General features: G+C 36.7%; 1 protein-coding gene across 4 annotated transcripts in view; it reads left to right on the top strand.

The window, feature by feature from the left end:
- Positions 1-23,326, top strand: part of MCTP1 (multiple C2 and transmembrane domain containing 1) — a 339,516-nt gene that overhangs the window by 176,860 nt on the left and 139,330 nt on the right. For 3 of the 4 annotated variants that reach the window (XM_035014874.1, XM_035014872.1, XM_035014871.1), the window contains 5 exons: positions 2,570-2,672; positions 4,414-4,516; positions 4,869-4,970; positions 5,330-5,404; positions 7,459-7,578. In XM_035014874.1, coding sequence (XP_034870765.1) covers positions 2,570-2,672; positions 4,414-4,516; positions 4,869-4,970; positions 5,330-5,404; positions 7,459-7,578 — 503 coding nt within the window. The remainder of the gene's footprint in view (positions 1-2,569; positions 2,673-4,413; positions 4,517-4,868; positions 4,971-5,329; positions 5,405-7,458; positions 7,579-23,326) is intronic. The other variant, XM_035014873.1, reaches the window with a different exon arrangement.

Raw genomic sequence — 23,326 nt, 5'->3', positions numbered from 1 at the left:
TCTTGCAAACTAATCAACTACACAGTAAGAAAATATGGATACCCACAGCCTCATGGGTGTAGGTTTTGATAAATGGATTAGTTTCTTACCAAGATATGGGAAGCGTTAATCATTAAGAACAGATTTTGTTTCTTTAAGACTCCAGATCTTTTGTCAGCAAATACGGGTAGAGTAACAAAGAAAGTGGTGATTTAAGAGACTTTCCATGTGGTTGAAAGTCTCTTACACAATTGAATGTAATTCCTGTAGAAAAGAAATCAAGTGAAGATTTGCATTCTCTGCTGGTAGAAGTTTAAAGTAAAAATATTTTCAGGGCACCTCTTGGCTCAGTCGGTTAAGTGTCCGACTCTTGATCTCAGCTCAGGTCCTGATTTCACAGTCATGAGTTCGGTCCCCGTGTCGGGCTCCACACTGGGCAATAAAAATAAAATAAAGTAAAATGTTTTCCCAATAGATTTTGGTCTCTGGAGTTTGTTCTTGTGTTTTGCTATTGAAGAGGTGGGGCAGTTTTGACTGCATCTGTTACACATTGCTGATCATTTGAGGGCGAGTAAAACCAAGTCAGTTGAAATATAATAGTAATTGAAGTAAAGCAAGTGAAAATGAGGAAACAGAAATGCCCAAAAGTGCTATCTTTATATAGTTTTTTTTAACTAAATTAAGATTTACATGAATGTACACATATATGAGAAAAATTAAAAGAAGGTCCCAGGAAGAGTGTGAATGTTCCACTTGTCTTTTAGGTAGAAGTTCCAACACTAATCAATCTAATGTTCTGTCTAAAGTGATGGCAGAATAGTGATGCTTCTGACATGGAATTCTAATAAATATGGCTTTAATTTTCTCTCTGATCATTACAGGTAGATTTTTTAAATCTCTCCAACCCTTTTATAAATTATTTGAGGTGGTAGTGTGTGTCCTCTTTCTTATGGTATGCATGTTACCCAGTACAAAGCTAGGTGAAAAGACTTTATATGGGCCTTAAGAATAAGTAAGGCTTTTGAAATTGTTTGAATCCACTTTTTATGCTTGTACCTGAATTCCGTGGAAGAAAATAAAATTGTTGATGTGGCAAATAAAACATTTTGCACTGTTTTAATGAACAAAATGTTCTTTTTTGAATTCTGTCTTCCATGGTGTGTATGTGTGTATGACTAAAAAAAAAAAAAAAAAGGAAAATACAGATCCAAAGGCAGAAATAAAAATGTCAACAGACCTCAAAGACTTTCGATTCTCTATTCATTATTCAAAATTGTTCCCAAGACCAAAAATTGAAAAGACTACCATACTGCTAAATTATGCAGTCATCCTGGGGTATATGAGGCCGCTGAACTAACACACATATATTTACTCTTTTTTTTTTTATTCTATAACTAATAAATTAAATTAAAGGTGAGTCAAAGTTTGTATGGCTCATTTTAAGAATCACAATATGGAAAGTAAATACACTGCTGTGTGGGAATACATGACTTATCTGTCATTGATAGCTAATGAATTCCTTCCTATTAAAATTTAATTGAAAATCTTCAATGATATTTAAGCTTTCACAGAAGTGTAAACTACTGTGACTACAATTCACAATGCATTTAAAACAATTATTCTTTATCATTAAAGTTAATAATATGCACATTAACCTCTTATGTAGTCTAAATCAATATTGTAGTTTAAAAGATATGACCTCTGGACAGCTTTGTCTAAATATTGATTTCATTGTCATTTGTATAAGGTATCAAACAAATTACACGCAGCACTAATATCATTAATGCTGCCCCCATAGAGCCTCTGACTTTATGGGGTTCTTATAATACAGGACATGACATTACAAAATATTGAGGATATCACAAAATATAATTGCCGAACGGACAAGATTTGATTATGGCAGAACAGGCTCGCTGTAAACAGATGATAACTTCCAAATTCTTTACTCTCAGTGGACAGGAAAAAATACTGCTCTTTAACATGCAGATTGGTTGTTGAGCTTAAGTTTCAAATGGCAAAATTTTTTCTGCCTCTGAGGGTTTAATTTACCTTCTTGTGATGCCAGAGACATTTCAGGAGGGAATCTAAAGTCACATTACAATGGTGTCATTCTGTAATATAGCAGTTTTCCCAACATAAATTTGTTCAGTTTTGTTTAGAAATTTCTGTTAAAAGTTACTGATGAGTCGGAGGAGTTGGAAAATATATGCGTAAAAGTGAAGGGGTTGAGCCTTTCAAATGATCTTTATAGAACTAAATAAAAACTGACTGAGGGATGGACATGCATCACAGTTTCTCTCATAATATTTATTACTATTTTTTGTAAAAAAAAAGAATAAGTACAAATCAAAATACCAGCTCTATAATTTCCTTTCTTTTACTTTTTTCAGGTTCTAATTTGCTAGGAATCACAATTGTTAACACTCTCCAGTTACATCTAACTCTATTTTGATGTTTAAATTTTTTAAACTGTATGTTCCTTTTTGTTTTTCATAAAACTTTTCAGAAAAGCGATGTGGCCATGATCATGACACTGTGAACTGTGGGTGTTATTTATACTAAAAATGTTCCCCCCCCAAATCTCTCGTAGGTAAAAGTGACCCATTTTGTGTAGTTGAACTGAACAATGATAGGCTGCTGACACATACCGTCTACAAAAATCTTAATCCCGAGTGGAACAAAATCTTCACATTGTAAGTAATCATTACCTTGAGCTCCTTTCAAAAATGGAGCTAATAATATTTATTTTTGAGATATTTGTGTGTGTGTTTATTCTTAACTGATGAGCAGCTCTGCATCTGGACAGCCGCTGCTCCCAACAGCGAATATCATAATTGTAATACCTTTCCGACAGAGAGACCTGGGGAAAGAATACGCCATTTTTCTTTGTTTTCACAGGTTCTTTTTTTTAAAACTGTGATTTTTATATGGTTTGACTAAGGATTTTGCTTCCATTAACTGAATGGCCATCCTGCTTCTTCCTTTTATACTTTCTATTGAAATTCTCCCCAACTGCATTGACACCAGGGAGGACAAAGCTCTATTTGTTCCATTCCCCAAATCAGCAAACAATCCAGTCTTGAATTCAGAGATGCTTTAGTTTTGCTTTGTTGCATTTTAGTACAATAAGGATATTAAGTATTGTCCCAGTTACCAGAACACCATTCGGGTTAATTTTCCTTTTGTTTTAAAAAAAGTTTATAAATCTTTTGACCACGCACTGAAAGCTGCTGATCTACACCATAGTATCTCCTAAGTCCAGGGTGTGTGTGTGTGTGTGTTTTAGACGGGGCTTTAGAAATGAACTCTGAACAAAGGAAAACTCTCCAAACAGAGTATTTCTTAAAAGTTTTCTAACATAGTTCAATTTTTTTGTATATGAAAACTGCTAAATTCCTCATTAATTTCTTATAATGTCTCTGCTTAAGAGCGAGTAACTAATCAGATTTAATTATCTGACCAACTTATCTTTAAGGAATTCCACATTTTTATACGAGATGAAAGCCTGGTCAGTAGACTTGCACTCCTAAGAAGATTGTTGAGAGTGTTCTTCTCTGGAATGCATAACTGAATGAATAGGTTTGATTATTATCAAAGCCATTAATTGATTGTGCCCCGATAAAGCCCCTTCTCACACGTGGTTGCAGTCTTTCAGTAATGAATATATTCTTTTTTTTGTTTTGTTTTCTCTTAATTCATGTTTTCTTGGTAAACAGTTTGATCAAAGAATAGAGGCTGTCAGCAACTGGGGTTTACTTTTCCAGAAACAAAAATGAAGAGCTCGCACAGTTGTTTATTAACATACGTTGTCTTTGGAACGTAATGGGACACTATTTAATTTCTAAATCCTGGGGTGGTACAATAGCTATCAATGTTACATTTTCTCCATTCTGTTTTCTGTGTTGGTTAGTTTTTACTATAAACCTACCAGAAATAAGTCAGTGTTTTGGTAGGAACTGTAAACAAAGGAGATGTCCTACTATTACAGAAAAAGAAAAATTGTATGAGATATACTGTGACTCTTGCTGATATCAAATTTAATGGAGTTTTACATGGGGTTAATAGGAAGCTAGGAATTATTGTGATAATAATGAGAGGGAAAAGTCTCAAAAACATCAGTGCCACTTATTGATTTTTTTTTACGCCAATTCTGTGCCCATCCAGATGGAAAATTGTATTTCATTAAAAATTATAACTTGGAATTACAATAGTGTTCAAAGTTCCAGGTCACAGAACCAACACTGTAGTCTACGAAGGTGCATCACGGGAAATTCTGTCCGATACGAAGCTACCTTGTGTATGTGTATATGCAAATAGCATACCTAAAAACACATACACACAAAACCAGCTGGAGCCATCTAAATTTTCAAAAGCATTTTTGTTCTCGTTCCCCACTGATGAAGTCTTTTCTTCTTACGTATATTTATCATGCAGCAACATTAAAGATATCCATTCAGTTCTTGAGGTGACAGTTTATGATGAAGATCGGGATCGAAGTGCTGACTTTCTGGGCAAAGTTGCTATACCATTGCTGTCTGTAAGTTTTATTCACCTGACACGCTGCTCTGTGTTGCTTTTGCTCAAGGGGGAAAAAAAAAAAAAAACCAAAAAAAAAAAAAACCCTCAGCTCTGTATCTGTCATTTCTCAACCAAGGTCTGTAATAAGAACACTAAAAATTTTAACATACTCGATTCACGGCCATGTTGAATCCCATGATAGTTAATTTTTCCTGACAGACTTGATCCTGGTAATGAACAGGTACTTGTCAGAATTGCCACAGTTGTTTTGGGTTCTCTGTCAGTTTCAGCAGCTGGGGGTCAAAGGTCACTGAGGGAGCGTATTCAGCGGAGACCGCGAGACAGACGGCTGTCATGTCCTTTTCCCGCAGATTCAAAATGGTGAACAGAAAGCCTACGTCTTGAAAAACAAGCAGCTGACAGGGCCAACAAAGGGGGTCATCTATCTTGAAATAGATGTGATTTTTAATGCTGTAAGTCTTAACTTTGGCTTTTTCGTACTGCTAAAGAGTTCAGTTTCGTGAAAGCCTTTGTTCCCGGCTTGTAGAGAATTTCTGTCGTTCCTCGTCTTCGCTAAGCCTTGACGCGGCCCGGACAGGGCGCTTCCGCCACTGCCTGGCACACCCGCACTTTCTGCGCAGTGGGCGGCGGCCGCTGCCTGCCGGCGTCGGCGGTGCAAGCGCGTGCGTGCGCAACTGTATACGTTTGTGCTTTGTGAGCGCAGCAGCCAGGACTTTGGAACTTTAGGCATTGTTGCAGGTTGAACTGCGTGAAAAACTTGTAAACGTTGGTAATATGCGAGTCCCTAACAGACACGTATGTTGATGTATAGGTGAAAGCCAGCTTACGAACATTAATACCCAAAGAACAGAAGTACATTGAAGAGGAAAACAGACTCTCTAAACAGGTAAAAAGCAAGGAAAGATGAATCCCTCTGGGAAGACCTGACTGTATCTGCAAAACATCTAGGAAAATTCAAATAAACCTTGGAAGCGTGGACGGGGGGAAGACTAGGGAATTTTTGATCATCTACTTATGTGAAATGGCTCTTTCTCTCTTTCTTTCCTTTTTTTTTTTTTTTTTTCTTTCTTTCTCTCTCTTCCCTTCCTTTCCGTAAGAGATCAAACAAGGACAATACCAAACTAATAAATTGGATGGGGGTGGTCAGAATGGAAAGGGGATACTGTAGGCGCTGCGTAGAACGGATATGTATTCCTGCATTAGCCAAAGAATGATCATTTTGAACATAAAATACTGTCTGATTGCCATGGAATGTGTAAATGAGAACCACCAAAGGCTGAGGTTCAAATATATGTCCAGACCACCCACAGGTATGGTGCAGGTGTGTGTAAAGCGAGCCCTGGGTAAAGCTCTTCCCTCTAATCCACAAGAGAGGGGGCTCCATCTTTTAAGGGAAACCTTCCTGTTAATTAGATTTTGACTATGGTCTTTTAGAAATGAACTTTTATTGGCACTTTTGGCGAAGAAAATAGAAAACCAGCACATCTGATTTTTCTGTCATGAAGAAATTTTAACTAGGGCTCTGCATCTTGTAATTTAGACCTAGATTTAAATTAGGTTTGATACCAAGTTAAGAAAGGGTGCTAAGCTACCTCTTTAAAAAAATGTTTACTTCCAATTAACGCAGCTAAAATAAAATGTCTTTGCTATGGCTATAAAGTTTACAGAACTCATTTGTGTGTGTGAAAATATTTAACGATTTTCTGTGCTATTAGAAGACTAAAACTAGTTTTGTTTTTAATCTAATCAATTCACCATAAACAGTGGGATCTTTGATTGTTTAAAGACAGTGCATGAATTACAAATGCAATATCTATCTAAATAGAAATACAGATTACATTTTTTTCACAATTAGAGATAAAAGTAATAAAAGGAGCTCTAAAAGGAAGGTCATCAGGGGAGGAAGGAAAGAAGGAAACAAATAGGGTGACTCTTTTCGCGAAAGAATTCCCATTTTAACAACTTGTTAAAACTGGTATGCTTGTTCAGGCATCTATATTTATACACACACACATACACATATTTTTTGCAAGTGACCTCAAGAAGCTTCACTTCTTAAAAATACCAGATCAGTATCGAAGTATATTTGGCATTAGCAAAATATTAACCTGCAGACATAGTAGTCTAATTAGTAACACAGTTGTAGATCATTTTTTGTACCCTCATCTAGTAGAGGGGCTATTCTTTTTATAGTTGTAGTCATGCCTTGTTTTACATGTTAGATTTAAATTATATCAATTCTCATATACCGTTTTAATGAAAGATTTTGTAAAGCATTTGGTTACCATAAATTTTTTCCTAACTCCAAAATTATGAAAAAAGCAATGAGAAAATATAGGTTAAATTGATTGTGGAAAAGAGAGAGAGAGAATAAGAGAGAGAGGGAGAGAGACCGAGAGACAGAGACTGAAAAATTGATAGTAAATAAGGGAGGTTCCTACAAAAATGGTGAAAATTTTGTTTTCTGTAATAAAGCAACACTTGACAGGTTTTCCTCTAAGACGTGAAATTAAAACATTTCACGTTATCCATTTCACTTTGAAATATCTTGAAGTTAAAGCATTTAAAGAATCTTAAAATCACAATGAGATTTAAGAGTAAAAAAATATATATTTAAGGTTCACAGTATATAAATGTTCTTAATCTCTTGGAGATTTTAGATTTTTTTTTTCTTTTGAACAAAAGTAGCCCGACCCACATAATAATATTATTTAAGAAAATATATTTAGCTGAGAAATTGCTCTTGTAATTCAGTTCTTTCTACTTTCTTCAGAGATACTTCTCTTCCTTTAACTCTTGAGCCAAATTGCTTGGTATATTCTTACAACTTTATTAACTTTCTGAATCCTTTTTAAGTCACACTAAGCTTGAAGAATTTTGTACCATATCTGATGGTTTTTAGTCTTGCAAATTCTGATAATATTTTCATCCTCCTTACAGCTGCTACTAAGAAACTTTATCAGAATGAAGCGTTGTGTCATGGTGCTCGTAAATGCTGCATACTACGTTAATAGTTGCTTTGATTGGGATTCACCCCCAAGGAGCCTCGCTGCTTTTGTGGTATGATAATTCTTTATTACTTACATTGTTATTCATTAAATTCAGTAATCATAGCTGCATGTTTCTGTGGCTATAGTAACAGTTATGTTGATGTGGCCATTTTAAAACTCCTATTTTAAGACTTGACTGGACAGATTTGCCGTGGGCAGGAACCTGATGGATCGTTCAAGGTCCGAGTCCAAGAATACACATCCCCCCCCCCCCCCCCAGATTTCCGGAAAGCAAGATATCTCAGCCAATATATAATTTTCTCCATGACAGTCAAAAAGTAAAATTTTACATATTGCATAATTCCAAATCCCAATAACAGCACCAAGAAAAGTCCTTAGTGTTAAAAAAAATTAATAATCTTGACCATCCTCGTCTTTATTTTATTGTTTTATAGATTTTTTTTTTTCAAAATAGGAAAATCGTTGGCAGTAGGATGCTAGTTGGTAATGTTTGAATATGTGAGTCAATTGGAAGTGGATGTGACCCTATTTAAGAGACATTTTATTGTTTCTGAGATTTTCAGTTTTTAAAAAGGCACAAGTGAGAATTTGATAGATCCAAATAGTTCTCTAACAGTGTTCATCTTGTGGCCTTTTACTTTGGTTATTTAAAAACTGCTGATGAGACCAACTTGCAGAGCTCGAAAATCTGAGAGAACACTTTCCTCTGAGCTTTAGCTGGGATTTTCTGCTCTCACATTAGTTTTGCTTATTCAGGATTTCAGTTTGAAGTTTAAGTGGAGTCCTTCTTTCGAAATCCTTTATTTTATTGTCATATTTGTTAGAATATGAGTACCTTATGCTTCCTTATAGTTTCCAGGTTAGCAAAATCTGACTTTATTATGGAGGCTTACAAGAAGAGCCTTAATTATAGTAACAATTCAACATTTTAGTATTACCATTCAAATGAGTGTATGCACATCTGTTTAGCACTTTGAGCTCTGTCCTTCTCTCAGGCCTTGTATGGGACTTTCATTAATGTCTGAGCACATGGAACAAAGAGTGAGTATGTCCCTTTGTGTTGTAAGTTACCAGAAAGTTAGGCGGCCAGCTTCCCATAGACATGTTGTTGTCTCCTTAAAGAAAGCGATTGCCATCATCATTAGGATTTAGAAAAGAAAATCTGCCTCTTTCAATATTCTTTTATTTAGTGCCTTAACATAATAAATATGTCAGGGTACTGTTAGGCAAACTTTATTATGATTTTTCAGTATCATAGAGGCACTTTGATGTTAATGAGGAAAAGACGATACTGAGTTTCTGTGTGTATTTTATGCCATTACTTCGAGGTTCCATGGGGCCTTATGACAGACACAGTAATATTCTCCTGAAAGGGCCATGATGCCATCTTTGATTCACTCTTTCCAAAGTCATTCCCCACAACTGTTTGCGAAATTTGAAAATAGAGAAATCTCTATAATTATGTCATTCGTTCAGGAACATTCATTTCGAATGCTTTAACATTACAATGTGTTGTGTAAGTTTTCATAAACTCCCTCTGGCTTCCCGAGGTTGCTCATGTGAAATGAATTCAAGATGGCAGACTTTTTTCCCCAATTTTCTTCTGATTAAAAAAAAATCAGGCACTGAAAGTCCAAGAAACTTCAGTACATGTATCTGATAATACTTGAGTGGTTTCACTATAAGGGAATCAGAGTTCGCCAGGAGGAAATATAATAATATCTCTCTTAGCTTGTAGTCAGTTTCCAACAGCCTTGGTCATACAAAACACAAACTGAATGCAAGATGCTTGCAAAAAAGAGGGGGAGGCCACCGTGAAGGAAGGAAAAGGGCCTGCAGACACTGATGGTGAGAAACAAGTCCTCACAAGCTGCATGTGAATATGCAGTGAGAGTACTTTTGAGGAAGAAATGATAATATTAACTGTTCATTGAATAGAAGCACTGAATCACACTCTACTGAATGTGGTTGAAATAACAAATAACAAAACTGAACAGCATTTATCTAGACCTGAGCTGGGCATTCCCTGGGAACGGGGGCCCTGCCTTTTCACCCTCGTACTCCAGCATCACCTGCAGAGTATCTAGCACTTGGTAGGCTCCCAAAATAAATGGCTATCTAAATCAATAGACCAGCCAATAAACCAGTCAATCAGTCTGCAAATTTTTTAAAGAGGAGAAAGTCTTCTTGAATGATGCCACATAAATAGGGCTTTGCTCTAGTAAAGTTGGTTATTAAATGATGATAGACATAGCTTAATGCTCTGCAGCAATTTTCCCTCGACCTTTACTTAAATTCTAATGAATTTAATCCTCTAAATAAGAATATAATAATCCTCTATATAATAACAATATATAATAGTATATTATTACATTATATATGTGCTATATGTATGTTATATATATAATAATATAAATCCTCTAAATAATACAATAATCCTCTGTGTTATATATATAACAACTAATATATAATAATATAATAATCCTCTAAATAATAATACAATAATCCTCTATATAAAAATAACAACAACTCATACTTCCTGAGCATTTATGTGACAGGAAACTGTTTTACAGGTACTAAGGCACGAAAGTGCCTTTCATGCATAAATGAATTTAATATTCCCGACAACATAATTATAAGATAGATACTATTATTTTCCTGATATACAGAGGAAAAAACTGAGGCACAGAAAAGAACCTTGCCCAAAGTGCACAACAGATATTATTTTCTTTCTAAAAGAGCTTTCTAATATGCACCTTATAATCTAAGTCTCATAACAATTCAGGAAAAAATACTGTTGTAGGATTTTAATTCCTCTTATAGATATTAAATGATGTATTTAAAAATGAAATGTTTTGGGGCGCCTGGGTGGCTCAGTCATTAAGCATCTGCCTTCAGCTCAGGTCATGATCCCAGGGTCCTGGGATCGAGCCCCGCATCGGGCTCCCTGCTCGGTGGGAAGCCTGCTTTTCCCTCTCCCACTCCCCCTGCTTGTGTTCCCTCTCTCGATGTGTCTCTCTGTCAAATAAATAAATAAAATCTTAAAAAAAAAAAAGAAAAGAAATGTTTCAAAGATCTCATTGCATAACCAGAGCCCTTTTAGGCCCGTTTATTGAAAAGAGCTGCTTTCCATTAGGAGAGGAGTATGAGCAGCACCCCATTGTTACAAACATATTGTTCCCATCATTCCCTGTTGATGGATCTTGGGTCTATTATTATAATATTGGTTCCACTTGGCCCACTTTTTCATAAATGCAGCTGCTTCACGGAGCACATTATGTGGCTTGGTTTTAGGCCCAGATCAGTAAACTTCGTAATGTTTAAGTGCCTTTTTTTTTCCTATTCCGTTTTATTTTTCTTTGCTAATTTTCTATCCAAAAATAAATGTAGAATAATAAAATCAAAATGGAAAAACAATAATTTTTTTGTCCCAATGTCAATTCAAGTGGAAAGCTAAAGAAACGCAGGGTTAGAGCTGCTCCAGCCCCTTTGGCCCTACCTATGTGTGCTGGGAAAGATGCAGAGCAGGCGGCCGAGATTAGAAGCTTGCAAGCGGCCTGGGAGGTAAGGGATAAAATAGAGGCGAGCTTGTTCCTGGGAATGTCCTTGTTACTGCACGCTATGAATTAGGTTTTTAAATTTTACTATGAATATTGAATGCCTAAGAGCAAACACAGACGTATGTGGCACAGAAGGCCCTGCTCGTCTTTGGAATCATCTATTGTAGACGTGGAAATGTCTCATAAATTGGGTCTAATTTTCATCAGGCTCTTGACCAGACATTTGTGTTCTTGTGGATGTCAGTGGGTGCAACATGGAAAAAAGAAAACAGAGTGCACACTTTCTCTTCAGTACTGTCATTTCTCACTGTAATGAGCACAAAAATAATTGGACAACTGAGCTATCAGTGAAAGGACACACTTCAGTGTGCGTCAAAGAATTATTTTACAGGACAAACTTTAATCTTTAAATGTGATTGTAGATAATTTGTGGTACCATCTGTCCATTTGGAATTGTTTTAGCCTTTTCTGTCGTTACACAGTGAGTGCCGCTGTGTTTAACAGTAACATTTGATATTTTACACATTTAATTTCTGTTCTGCTGTGTGGTCCTTAGGGAATGGAGCGCTAGTGCTACATGAGAGAGACAAAGTATTGATCAGTTAACATTTCAGCTACATTTATGTATGTCGCAAAATTAATGAAAATGCCAGACAAAAATGTCAGAGTGCACAAAAAGGTAGAATTTAAATTTGGTAGTTTAATGAAAAGTTTAAGATGTGCATTATCAAAAATGTCCTCTTGCCTTTAAAGCACAATTCCTAACAGAACAACTACAGGGGGACACATATTTTACTTAGAGGAACAATGAACGTGAATTATGAAGGGATGTCAACCCCTCAGAGTACTTTGTGTTGGAATGGGCATGTTTGAATGCCTAACTGTTACTCATAAAATACATTTGTTTCTGTTCATATCTGGAAGGCTACTGGCTTCAACCCTCTGTACTGACCAGCCTATGAGGCAGGCTTCCTACGGAGATTCTCCCCGCCACCTAGGTCAGCCTTGGTATCCCTATGTTCCTTTTGTGTCAAAATTGAGAATTCCCTCTACAGCAATTCATCCAGGCCACTCTGGTTCATTACTCCTTCCTTTCTGGGTCCTTTTCAAATGCCTGGTTTTCCTTTGCTTCCAGATAATTTGTGCTCCACCTTCATTCACTCCCCATTTTAGTAAAGGATCACACTTGGGACAACAGCTACTCTCAGAAAAGCTGGGCCATTATGCAGGAAAAGAGAAAAAACAGAGATGATGTATGCAAAGAATGACATGAGGCAGCTCTGTGTGGCCAAATGATTTAAAAAAAAAAAAATGGAGGAAGCACAAGCAAGGGAGGAAGGACTGAACTTGCAGAGGCGTTGGGAATATAATACAACGATCTGAGGACAATAGGCTCACGAGGATACTGTATTGAGTATTTTCTGGGGAGAAAGCCTGCTGCTATTAAAGAACATATGGATTTTTCTAAAAGTTGTTACAAACAATAAGGCCATTTTAAGTGGCCTTCACGTTCAAGGACTAAAAAAGGGGGCATTGCTTAAGAAGAAATATCAATGTGAGAACAAAGGCATAGCTACATCTACATGTAGTTCAAGTCTCAACATTCATGTTAGTGAGCATTGTGGGGGGATTGTACTGGACATAGGAAAAGGTAACTTTAAGATTCCAACAGAAATTTCTGTTTTCAACATTTAAGAGATCTCAATAGTACCACACCAACAAAATTATGCTTCGAGTCTATGGCAGTTTTCAAATGATTTTTATAGAAGCTTTTGTTGTTGTTGTTGCTACAATTATTTTTTCAGTGCTAAGCAGAAAAATTGGAAATGTTCCAGACGTAATTGTTGTTATTTTCCCTGCAACAACAAAAACAGAAGGACCCTCGAAAATCAAAGAAACAAGTACTAAAGCAAAATGATCTATAACTCATGGTCCTATCCTTGCATTCTCTCATTTTCCTAAAATTATGTAGATCAAAATTTCCTTTTGTCCACCCTTCTTCATTTATGCTTTCCTCTGAAAACACTTATTAAGTTTACTAAACAATACTTCCAGTCTAATTTATGCAAATTTTAAGGGTACATTAAACATTTCCTTTACAAATGTGTGAGGAAAAAAGAGAGCCTATATAGAATTTCATTGATTTAGAAGATTGTATACCTCCAAAATGACCTAAAATTCCTTTTACAAAGTCAAAGACTATTGACACTTAGAAGATTCCAGTACTACAGTTTCCTTTTCAGTAAATAGATTGTATGTTCAATTCATATGGACATACTGACACTTTAAGTTGATAGTCAAACTCTACATTTTCCCCCCAAATTTATCTGAATTCCAAGGAAGAAAAATTTTTTTCAAACATTGGCCTGTAAAAAATTAGGTTTTCTTAGGTGGTGCCTCTCACAAAGCACCACATATAAATTCTTGCAATTTCATAAAAGCCCCCCAAAGACCACAATTTAGAAGTGAGTTGAGTTTTAGGAATAATCACAGTTAGCTAAAAATCAACCGTGAATCTTAGGAAATGTAGCAAATCAGGTATTAATGGAACAAAGCATTTTGACTAGATTTCTCTAATCCTTCTTGAGGAGTTATGCTCTAGCTCAGTTTATAGATCTATTTAAACGTGTAGTCTTTTTGTTTTGTATTTTAGCTGTTACATCTACAAAGGCAGCACCTCCTCAAATCAGTGCATAGTTCTCTTTAAATGGTGCCAACACCCTTTTTTTGTTGTCTATTTTCAGAGATGTCAGCAAAATGGCCTCCCATTCTTTGGAGGGAGATAATCACCTAAGACACAGAGTCTACTACCCCCTGAAAAGCTTATTCCTCTGAAATTTTATTGTGTACTTACAAGAAGAAGAATTTAATTCTTACAGCATGTCACACACACATTTTCTATTATCTCTACTCTCCCTCCTTTGTCCTGTAAGGTAGGAAGTAGTAAAATGCTATAACCTGGGACATATTCTTCTACGGATGATTGGGGGAAAATTTAAACTACTTCACTTTTTCTCAGGTAGAGTGCTATTGCGCTATATTATAATCAAACATAAACTGCAAATATCAGGAACATAATGGTGATACCTTATTGAATTCAGGAATTAGCCTTCTCGTGAACCTTCATGGTTTGTGTAATGAAAGCTTGGGCGGTTGGGGATACCAGGGGCTCAGTGTGGTCTCCTTCTGGCTGTATGGCTGTCCCACTTCACCACAAGCATTACTTCTCAGGTAGTTTCAGCCTCAGGACCTTTATGACACCCTTTACACATATGTGACTTCGTCCAGATTTTATAACTGAGTTGACTTAAGGATCAACAATTATAAAATAATGAAGTCACGATCTGTCCTCAGATTCCTAAACCAATGTTTTGTCCTCAGAAGAATTTTCTACCTTCCGGCTTCAGTTTAAATTGTTTGTGACAAAAGAGCAAGCCACATTCTATTGTGAAATATTATCGTGTAAAGGGTTTTTGCAATGAAAAACATTTAAATGAATGAGATAATTCTATGATTTATTTTACTAAGATTTTGTAAAGTAAGTAATAACTCTTCTGAAAGATTTTAAATTAGCACAGAAATGCAGTTGTTAAAATACTTTAGTCAGTAAGTTTATCCTGTGCATATTTTCATGCCCCCTTGTATCAGGCAAATATTAAGAAATAGGAATAGAATGCTTTCTTTGTCCTGTTTTCCTATTTTGACCAGTCATGAAGATGTACCTTAGAATTATGAATGTATTAGAATTAATTTGCCAAGGGAGAAGCTGACCTGAAATGTTAAGAAAGTTGTTTCTGTTTTTTTGTGGCTCCTTCTCTTGCCCTCATTTCACGACATTGACCATTACAGTCAGAAATGGGGATAGACCCAGTAGCCAGGCTTGTCACAGTATGTCTGGGAGTTATGACTCCACGTTGCGCCTTCTCCTTTACTGTGACGACGGAGGCCCAACACTCAGCAAGTGGTAACATCAGCGATCAGTAAGAGAGGAAAGATGAAGGAGTAACCATTTCTCACATTCACACCAGTCATCAGCTATTGGCTCAAAGGGATGTAATGAAGAGAAAATCAGAGAAAAGCTAACAAGCAAGAAAAGATGGAAATTATATTAAAGTGTCAGTACATATTTGGGTGAAAATGAAAGGCAACCTTGATTTTAAGAATGGAAAAGGAAATGTTAGAGATAAAACTTGGCTTTTATTTTATCTTAAGTCAGTGTTTCTCAGTGGGTTTTTTCCCCCATATTCAAGCACCTAAGAAGAAAATTTTCATTAAATGAGAGAAAATAAATGCTAAGGAATAAGATTTTCTCAGGGAATGTTGGGTTTTAGAAGGTCACAAATCATTGTAATATCTAAGCTTTTTTTTAATTCTCCCCTAAGAACCAATTTTTGCCCCCTTGGGTGCCATATTGCCCCCCATTGAGCATGCATGCTTGTAAATGAGGTTTAATGTGAGCTTAACTATATTCATTTTCATGCTTTCGGTAGTGAAGTCTAGTTTCAATATTCTGTAGTTTGCATACAATAGAAATTATTCCCATAGGTAATCAGTCTGGAGAAAGATAATTTGTGATCTCTACACAAAATTATTGACTACATTAGAGTCCAATTAAAGAAAGGATTTTGTTTGGCTTCATAGAGGTTAACGAATTGAATCTTCCCCTTATGAAAATCCATATGAGAGTTTTCTTCTCTATACCAATTGCAAGGGTGCATTGTTGTGCTTCCCTGAAATGGAGAGTGGGCTGAACATTAATTCTGCCTAAGTAATATAACCTCCATCATTATGAGGGTTTGATGGGTTTTGTCTATACATTGCACTGAATTTATGACTAGTAGATAATCTTTACATTCTTAAACAAATATCATTATGTCAGAGATATAAAAGCATACTTCATTAGGCTCGATTACCTATTAGATCTTCATTGGAAGGGAAGGAAAAAGGTTGTGGAATAGGGAAGTCATTTAAAACAGTGAAGATACATGTTTTACTGGCTGTTCTGCATGTCAAGTTGTCTAATACTCCATAGGATTCAAAAAACTTTTACTCTTGCAATTTATCAATAATATGTAAATATATGTTGTTTTATATTCCACTTAGCTCTGCGCAAATAATTCTAGGGCATTTTCCATTGTTAGCATTCTATACATTTCTTGCCAAGCCGACTTCAGGCAATGCTTAAGTGTTTGAAAGAAGTGTATCATTCAGTTTTGTCATAAAACGTTGGTGAAGTAAATATTATTTTCCTTAGTCAATTACAGAAATCTTTTAGATTTAATTTAAAATAATAGATTGCCGGATGCCTGGGTGGCTCAGTTGGTTAAGCTGAGGTCATAATCCCAGAGTTCTGGGATCAAGTCCTACATCGGGCTCCCTGCTCAGTGGGAAGCCTGCTCCTCCCTTTTCCTCTGCCCCTCCCCCCTGCTTGTTCTCTCTCTCAAATAAATAAAATCTTTTTTAAAAAAATTAAAAAATAAAATAATAGATTGCCAATGTTAAAAGTAGTCCATTAATTTTCCACAGCTTAATATACTGAGGTTGTATAAAGGAGGTGTTACATTTTGAAGCAATATTAGTAAAGTGGTGGTTGCTACTCAGAGAAAATTTATTTATAAATGTAGAAGTTCAGATACCAGAGTTCACTTTTCCTGGCTAGGTGGCAATATTGAACATTTTTCTGGTTGTGTTTAAATTATTTTAAATAGAGTTTTTTTTTTTTTTTAAGATTTTATTTATTTATTTGAGAGAGAGAGAATGAGAGAGAGCACATGAGAGGGAGGAGGGTCAGAGGGAGAAGCAGACTCCCCGCCGAGCAGGGAGCCCGATGTGGGACTTGATCCCGGGACTCCAGGATCATGACCTGAGCCGAAGGCAGTCGCTCAACCAACTGAGCCACCCAGGCGCCCTTAAATAGAGTTTTGTTCTTCCATTGCAAGAGCCTCTTGCATGCCTCAACGGGGAGGCTGGTATTTATAAAGAAAACCTTTAACCTAGGTTCTACTAGCTTCTCTAGCAGTGTGCTATTTCTTTCATTTTATTTTAAAATTCTCAGAATATGAGACTCCTACCACACTTTCTAAGTCCTAAATCTCGGTTTATGTAGTTAAAACTAAATATTTTTTTCAAGTAGGTTCCCAACCTTCAAATAAGATGTAAAAGTCTGTTTTGTAAGACAGCTGCTTAGACTTTGGAACACATTTCCCCACAGTAGCAATGTCGTAAGTAATGACTAGAGCCACTAACAAAACCTATCACTTCCTTGATGGAGTCCTAGCTGTAGAGTGGACACATTGCATGTAGGAAGTAGATTCAGTGCAATCATGGCTTGGTGCTCAGGATGCCAGCAACACACCTATTCCAATCCTACCTTCAGCGTGGAGCACCTGCTTCATGGCAAAGGCAAGGGGCCTACAAAGGTGGAGACCGTATGGGCTTTGAAGGATGCAGATGAAATCATAGAATGTTACAGTTGGAAGGGAGCTTGGAGACCATTTTACGGTAGAGGAAATGAAAGTACTGTAATGTAAAGGGACTTACTGAGATACTAACTCTCCTTCTCCCCCAGTTGCTGGGAGTGGGTACTTCAAAGACAGCAGACTTGAAAAGATAAGAGGGACAGAGAGAGAAAGAAAGGAAGATAGAAATATCTACCTCTCTATCCTGAAGTTTATGTGTCAAATTGTGCTTAATTAAAGAAAGCCAAGTGTCTGACCTTATCCTGTGGAATTCTAAGTGTACAAAATTGGACTTCCAATTGTTGGTTATTTCCTGTTAAGCAGTACGTTGACCTGAGGGGGCTACCATTGCCTATCGGGAAGATTAAACTTGTGTTCACCTTTCTTAGTATTCTTCCTGAGGTTAATAAGTGTGTATCTTATGTTTTAACGAACTTTTCTGTTAGTTGAGCTCTCATCACACTATAGCTCCCCAACCCACTGCAGAGATGAGTATATAGTAATAAAGAACTCTTAAAGGGTTCACTGTGTGTCTAAGTGAGGCACATTTTAGACAAGTAATGTCATTAGGCCTCCAAGTAGTATAAATTACTTATTCCCAAAAGTAAATGTAGACTCATTAAGAATATATTTTCCAGGTTTCAAACATATATTTTCACGAGTTACTTAAACAGTTTAAACCATCTCTATTGATTCATATTGATTTAATGGTAGCTAAGATGAAGCTGTCCATGGCCTAAATGTTCATTAGACTAAATAAATGCCAGGAAAAAAGTGTATGTATTTTGAATCTTTTGGAAAAATGGGTGATCCAGCTTCACTGTATTGCTCTCCTCCTACATATCCTTCAAAATTCTGTAAATTGAAATTTTTCTAGCTATAATGAAGCAATCTAATAGAATAGTCTAGGCTTTTACCAAGTAGTAGAAGTACTAAAATAATAATCTGGGCATATGTTGAGATACTCTTAGATTTTGTAGGGTGTTGCCCCCTTCATTATATAAATTATGTGCTATAAGCTTGATGCACCAATTTATTGCCATTAAAGCTATTGGGGTGAAGAAAGCCAAATTAAATCCCCTATATGAAATGCTTTGAAGTCCTGAAGTACCAGGGCCTGTGGATCATTTAGGCTTGAATGCTGCACACAATTATAGCACAGGTTTTTTTTTTTTGTTTCTGGGAGCGATGTTGCCTTTCAGAATTTGTATCCTTCTTGAAAGCTGATATAACTTAAAATTATTCTTTGAAAACGTCTTCTATCGGATCAAAGAAAGAGAAATAAATCACAAGAAAAACCCTCTCGTCAGTGTTTAGCCAAAAACGCGTGACCCTCCATCCAAAAATATTTAATAATATCTAGACATGTTTAGTAATACCGGGTTCTATTTCTAATTGAGTAGAATGTTTAACCTAAGTTTAAGGAACTAGGAAATAAAATAGATTATAAACCGAAAAATGTCATTTGTCAGTATTTTTAATCCATTACTAGAACCAGTGACAGGAAATAAATCCAGGCAGTTCTGCTTGAGATGCATTTCAGTTGCCATTAACAGATCTTCCCCGTTTTCATACACACTCAATAAAGCTGGGTTGAATGGCCGACTCCGATGACTTCAGCGGGAAAACTTGAAGTTAAAGCTGTAATATTGTAACAGAAGCCCCCAACAGTAGTATCAGATGAAGCTGAGAATAAATGTAGTATATCAGGCATCATAAAAGCGTGAATGTGGGATACATTTATGCCCTCCTCTATCTACTAGGAGATTCATACATAAGATTCACACTCATTAAATTTCTCGTCATCTTAATGAGATCAGTGTGGGAACATTTCTCTCCTTTTCCTCTTGACTGTCAGAAATGGGACACTCCATTATTTCTTCTTCCTCTCTTTACTTTAAGGGACGAGTTATATTTTCTTGGAAGGCCAGAAATGTTAACTGGTTACAGCAGGCAGCCCCAGAGTATTGCATATAAAGGCTTAAGGACTTGAGGTGGAGACCTCAGCAGTAGTCCCACGCATGCTCTTGCTCGCACTCTCTTTTTCACTCCTGTGTGTGCTGTTATTTTCTTTTGGATTTTTATCATCTGCTCTATTTCCCAAGGAGTTGGCTCAGAAAAGAAAGGAAAAGATAATTTCTCGTGGGGAGGAAAATAGGGCACCTGGGTTTTACCTCTAATTGCTATCTCCCTTCTCATTGGACCTACTGCCTTAATTAATTTTGCACCCAGTCTTCTTAAACCAGTTCTGAATGCACTTGGTTCCTATGTCCGAGCCAGACGGTATGTCCGGCCTTGAACGGAAGGAGGTAAAATGGGCAAGGGACCAACTTCTAACGCATCTTATCCTCACATAAATTTTCAGATCTGTCAAGAAACAGCCACTATTTATAATCGAAGTTGCTAGGACAGATTTTTATCATGTTTTTAGATCACAGATTCCCTTCATCCTTAAGGACAAGACAGAAGAACTTACAGAAATATTGTTTAAGCTCTGTGAGCTATTGATTATTAATTTATATTGTAACCACACTGTTTGGGGTGCCGCTTTCCTTTAGAGAAGCTCATGTGTGAGAGAATTCCCTTTAACATGATTGAAGAATTTTAAATAGGCATTTTTAATATTTGCTGCCCTCTTAATATAACTTGTTTAATGCACCACTGTTAGCACAGGGATTATGAGTTAATAAAAATGTCATAGTATTAGTGAATAAAACACTATGTAATTTCCCCCAGGTAATGATTAACAGCATAAGGCTATATTAACAATACTCTTAGTGTACAGTCCCTAAATGTATTTGATCCTCATCTTTTAGAAGGTACTTTTATCCTGGAATTCAGTAATAAAGTATTGGAAGGATTTAGTTAAGCTAGAGAATGTAAACTTCTCAGGTGCATGAATCCCTCGAATGATTTGTATTACACTGCTATGTAAAATATCACTCTATTTTAAAGCCAATCCGAAAGTTTTAAATGTTAGTTTAACATGCACCTTATTGAGATTCATGAAGAGCTTATTTATCTCATCACAGCATTTGTTTAAACAGTTGAAAAATAAAATTAATAAGCCATTAGGTCATTATTACGTAATGTTTCTGCTCCCATAGATAAATGGGTTTCTTTTTCTGTCTCTCTTTTTAAATAATGTCTCTCTGGCTTTGTTCTGTGGCTGCAGCAGGCTGTTAGTATGTATCTTTATACCATCAGAACGAATGAGATATATCTGTATAAATTATTGATTCACTTGAGCCTACCTCTGTAATTCAGAGCTGAAAACTCTGGCAGCTTATCTACTAGAATGATATAGCTCAGAGACTGAAGTTACCTACCACAGCAACAATTGCCATTTGGGGGGTCAAATGCCCTTTTACCTTTATACCCGAACACCTGCAAATTGAGCTGCACCCCATTCAGAATTTCAAGAACAGGTCCATTGTCGCAGGAAGTAGAGTTTGTTTCTTGGAGAAAATTATGCCAGTTCTAGTTCTGAATGAAAGACAAGGCTTTTATTACTCAAGGGATATTAGGGCTGACTGCTTTTTTGAGAAAACAAATTTGCTGTAACTTTATCTGTAATTTAGTCCTGAATGGGTGCAAATAGACTGCACATTGTATGGTGCAGAAAGAAGAAAATAGGGGTTTGTTAAAGCCATACAAGGGCTATGTAACCATTATATTTCCGAGGGAAGTCTTATCAGAGTTGCAGGTTATAAGGAGGAATAATTTGGTTACAGCCTTAGCATCAAACACCTGTTTGGAATTTTAGTTTAGAATGACACTGGAGAAGAAAGTTTTTGTCTAAAACAGTGGGTGATGAAATACCCATCTCTTTCAACTTGCTGTGCTGGCTGTCTTTCACCCAGAGACTGGCCCTCTCCAGAAACTTCCAGAATTATTATAATCACTCCCCCTGAGGTTGAGTGTTAGACTCGGACCTAGTTGGAGGGTGTTGACTTGTTTCACTTTTATGAGAAGATTAGATCCATAGCTTTATAGACCCTTTCCAATTAAAAAGGAAATCCTGTGCAATATTCTTCACGTAAGAGGCTGATTTAAGCTTTGCCAAGGCTGAGAGAAAGATGAATGCTTCGAGTAAGGGACAAGAAAAAGCATGCTTCAGCTGATGAACCTCCAGGTTACAGAGTGTGGGGACTAATGGATCATATATTATTTGGAGAAACTCATCCCTCCAGTTGGTCACCCACTACTTAGTCAGCAAGCTCAGTAGTTGTCATAGAAACAATCATTTTTACAGTGTTAGAGTTGATCACTGACATGGAACCAGACTAGGTAATCAAACATCTTAGCCATATGCTTGTTCTGAGCTCCAACCTAGTCAATTAGCACATTTTCTATTAAAAACTTAGTTGTAATAGGTCTTCATTAGCTAGCAGTTGCCATAATTGAATAGTTACTCAATTATGTCCGTCCCCCAACCTCATTTTCACTTCTTTACAGAGTCCAAGTAGGAATATATCCAAGAACGTCATGAGCCCCACTTCAAGCAAAATTCACGACCCTAACCTCAAACAAGCTGTTAAGAGTTTGATCCAGGGCTTAATACTTAATTTTTCTTACTGTGTGTTGGCATATATAACCAGGCCCTTGGTCTCTTCCTTTTTCTGTTTATTTCAGGATTTCTAGTATTTCTTCACTGAGTAAGGAGTGGGAAGAAGGTCTATGGTAAAAGCCCCTCCTGCAGTAATGTCCCTAGAACGTGAACCCCTTTCTAAACTTAAACCCATCCCTTCCTTTACCATCTTTCAGTTTCCCCACCAGATACCCATCTGAGCATGTCATTATCCTGGGATTGCTCCCCGTTATCTGCATTATGGCCTCTGCTACCTTCTGCCCGTGTCTGCCATATTTTATGTCAGGGAATCTCATCTGTGCCCTGTGTCATCTGATGTAGGGATGGGAATGAGCCACCTTCCTGTTTATGCACATTTTATGATTGGCCTTGTGGACAAAATATTCTGATTTTCTTTGACACCCTGGTCCTTATTTATAAGCATGTATAAAAGGGGGTTGCCTGGGTGGCTCAGTTGGTTGAGCAACTGGGGGTCCTGGGATCGAGCCCCGCATCAGGCTCCTTGCTCAGCGGGGAGCCTGCTTCTCCCTCACCCTCTACCTGCTACCCCACCTACTTGTGCTCTCTCTGTCAAATAAATAAATAAATAAATAATCTTAAAAAAAAAACAAGCATGTATAAAAGGTTGTAATTGGGATATCAGAGAGCAGGTAGAGCATTGAAGTGGTCCTCAGAAAACACCATGTAGGAAATTTCTGGCCCCAGCCACTCACACAGATGCTCTTCTTGATTGGTGAAATTGTACCTCTTTCTTCATTATAAAATCATAAATATGGAAAAATCTGGAAGAGAATTGGTCATAAAGGTTTTCTGAGCTTGGTAGCCTCATTGTGTTTTTCTCTATTGCAAAAAAAGTAAAAGCACTTACCCTCCTAAGAAGTGTAACCACACTTACCTTAAAAAACACAGGGTTTCAACTTCCCTGCATAACAAAGCAGCATAGCTGCAAAGTTTTTGCCATCAGAAGGGCACATGAAAAGGAAAAATAAAATCAAAGTCATAGTAACGATCTTGCTACTGTCCATTCTCTGGAACATGGTAAGGTCCTTTCTAATACATCCATCCTTGCTGACCAGGTCTTTGCAATTTAGATTTGCAGGCTGGATTCAATGTAAGAGTATAAATTGTTTCAAGGATGACAGATTGCACATCTGGTTTCTTCTCCCCCCAACCCCTGTGTTCACCTTT

This window comes from Mirounga leonina, unplaced genomic scaffold, assembly GCF_011800145.1.
Source record: "Mirounga leonina isolate KUSES-001 unplaced genomic scaffold, KU_Mleo_1.0 Mir_168, whole genome shotgun sequence".
Taxonomy (NCBI): Eukaryota; Metazoa; Chordata; class Mammalia; order Carnivora; family Phocidae; genus Mirounga; species Mirounga leonina.
Note: the sequence above shows the minus strand (reverse complement) of the source record. Positions and strands in the feature narration are given on the sequence as shown.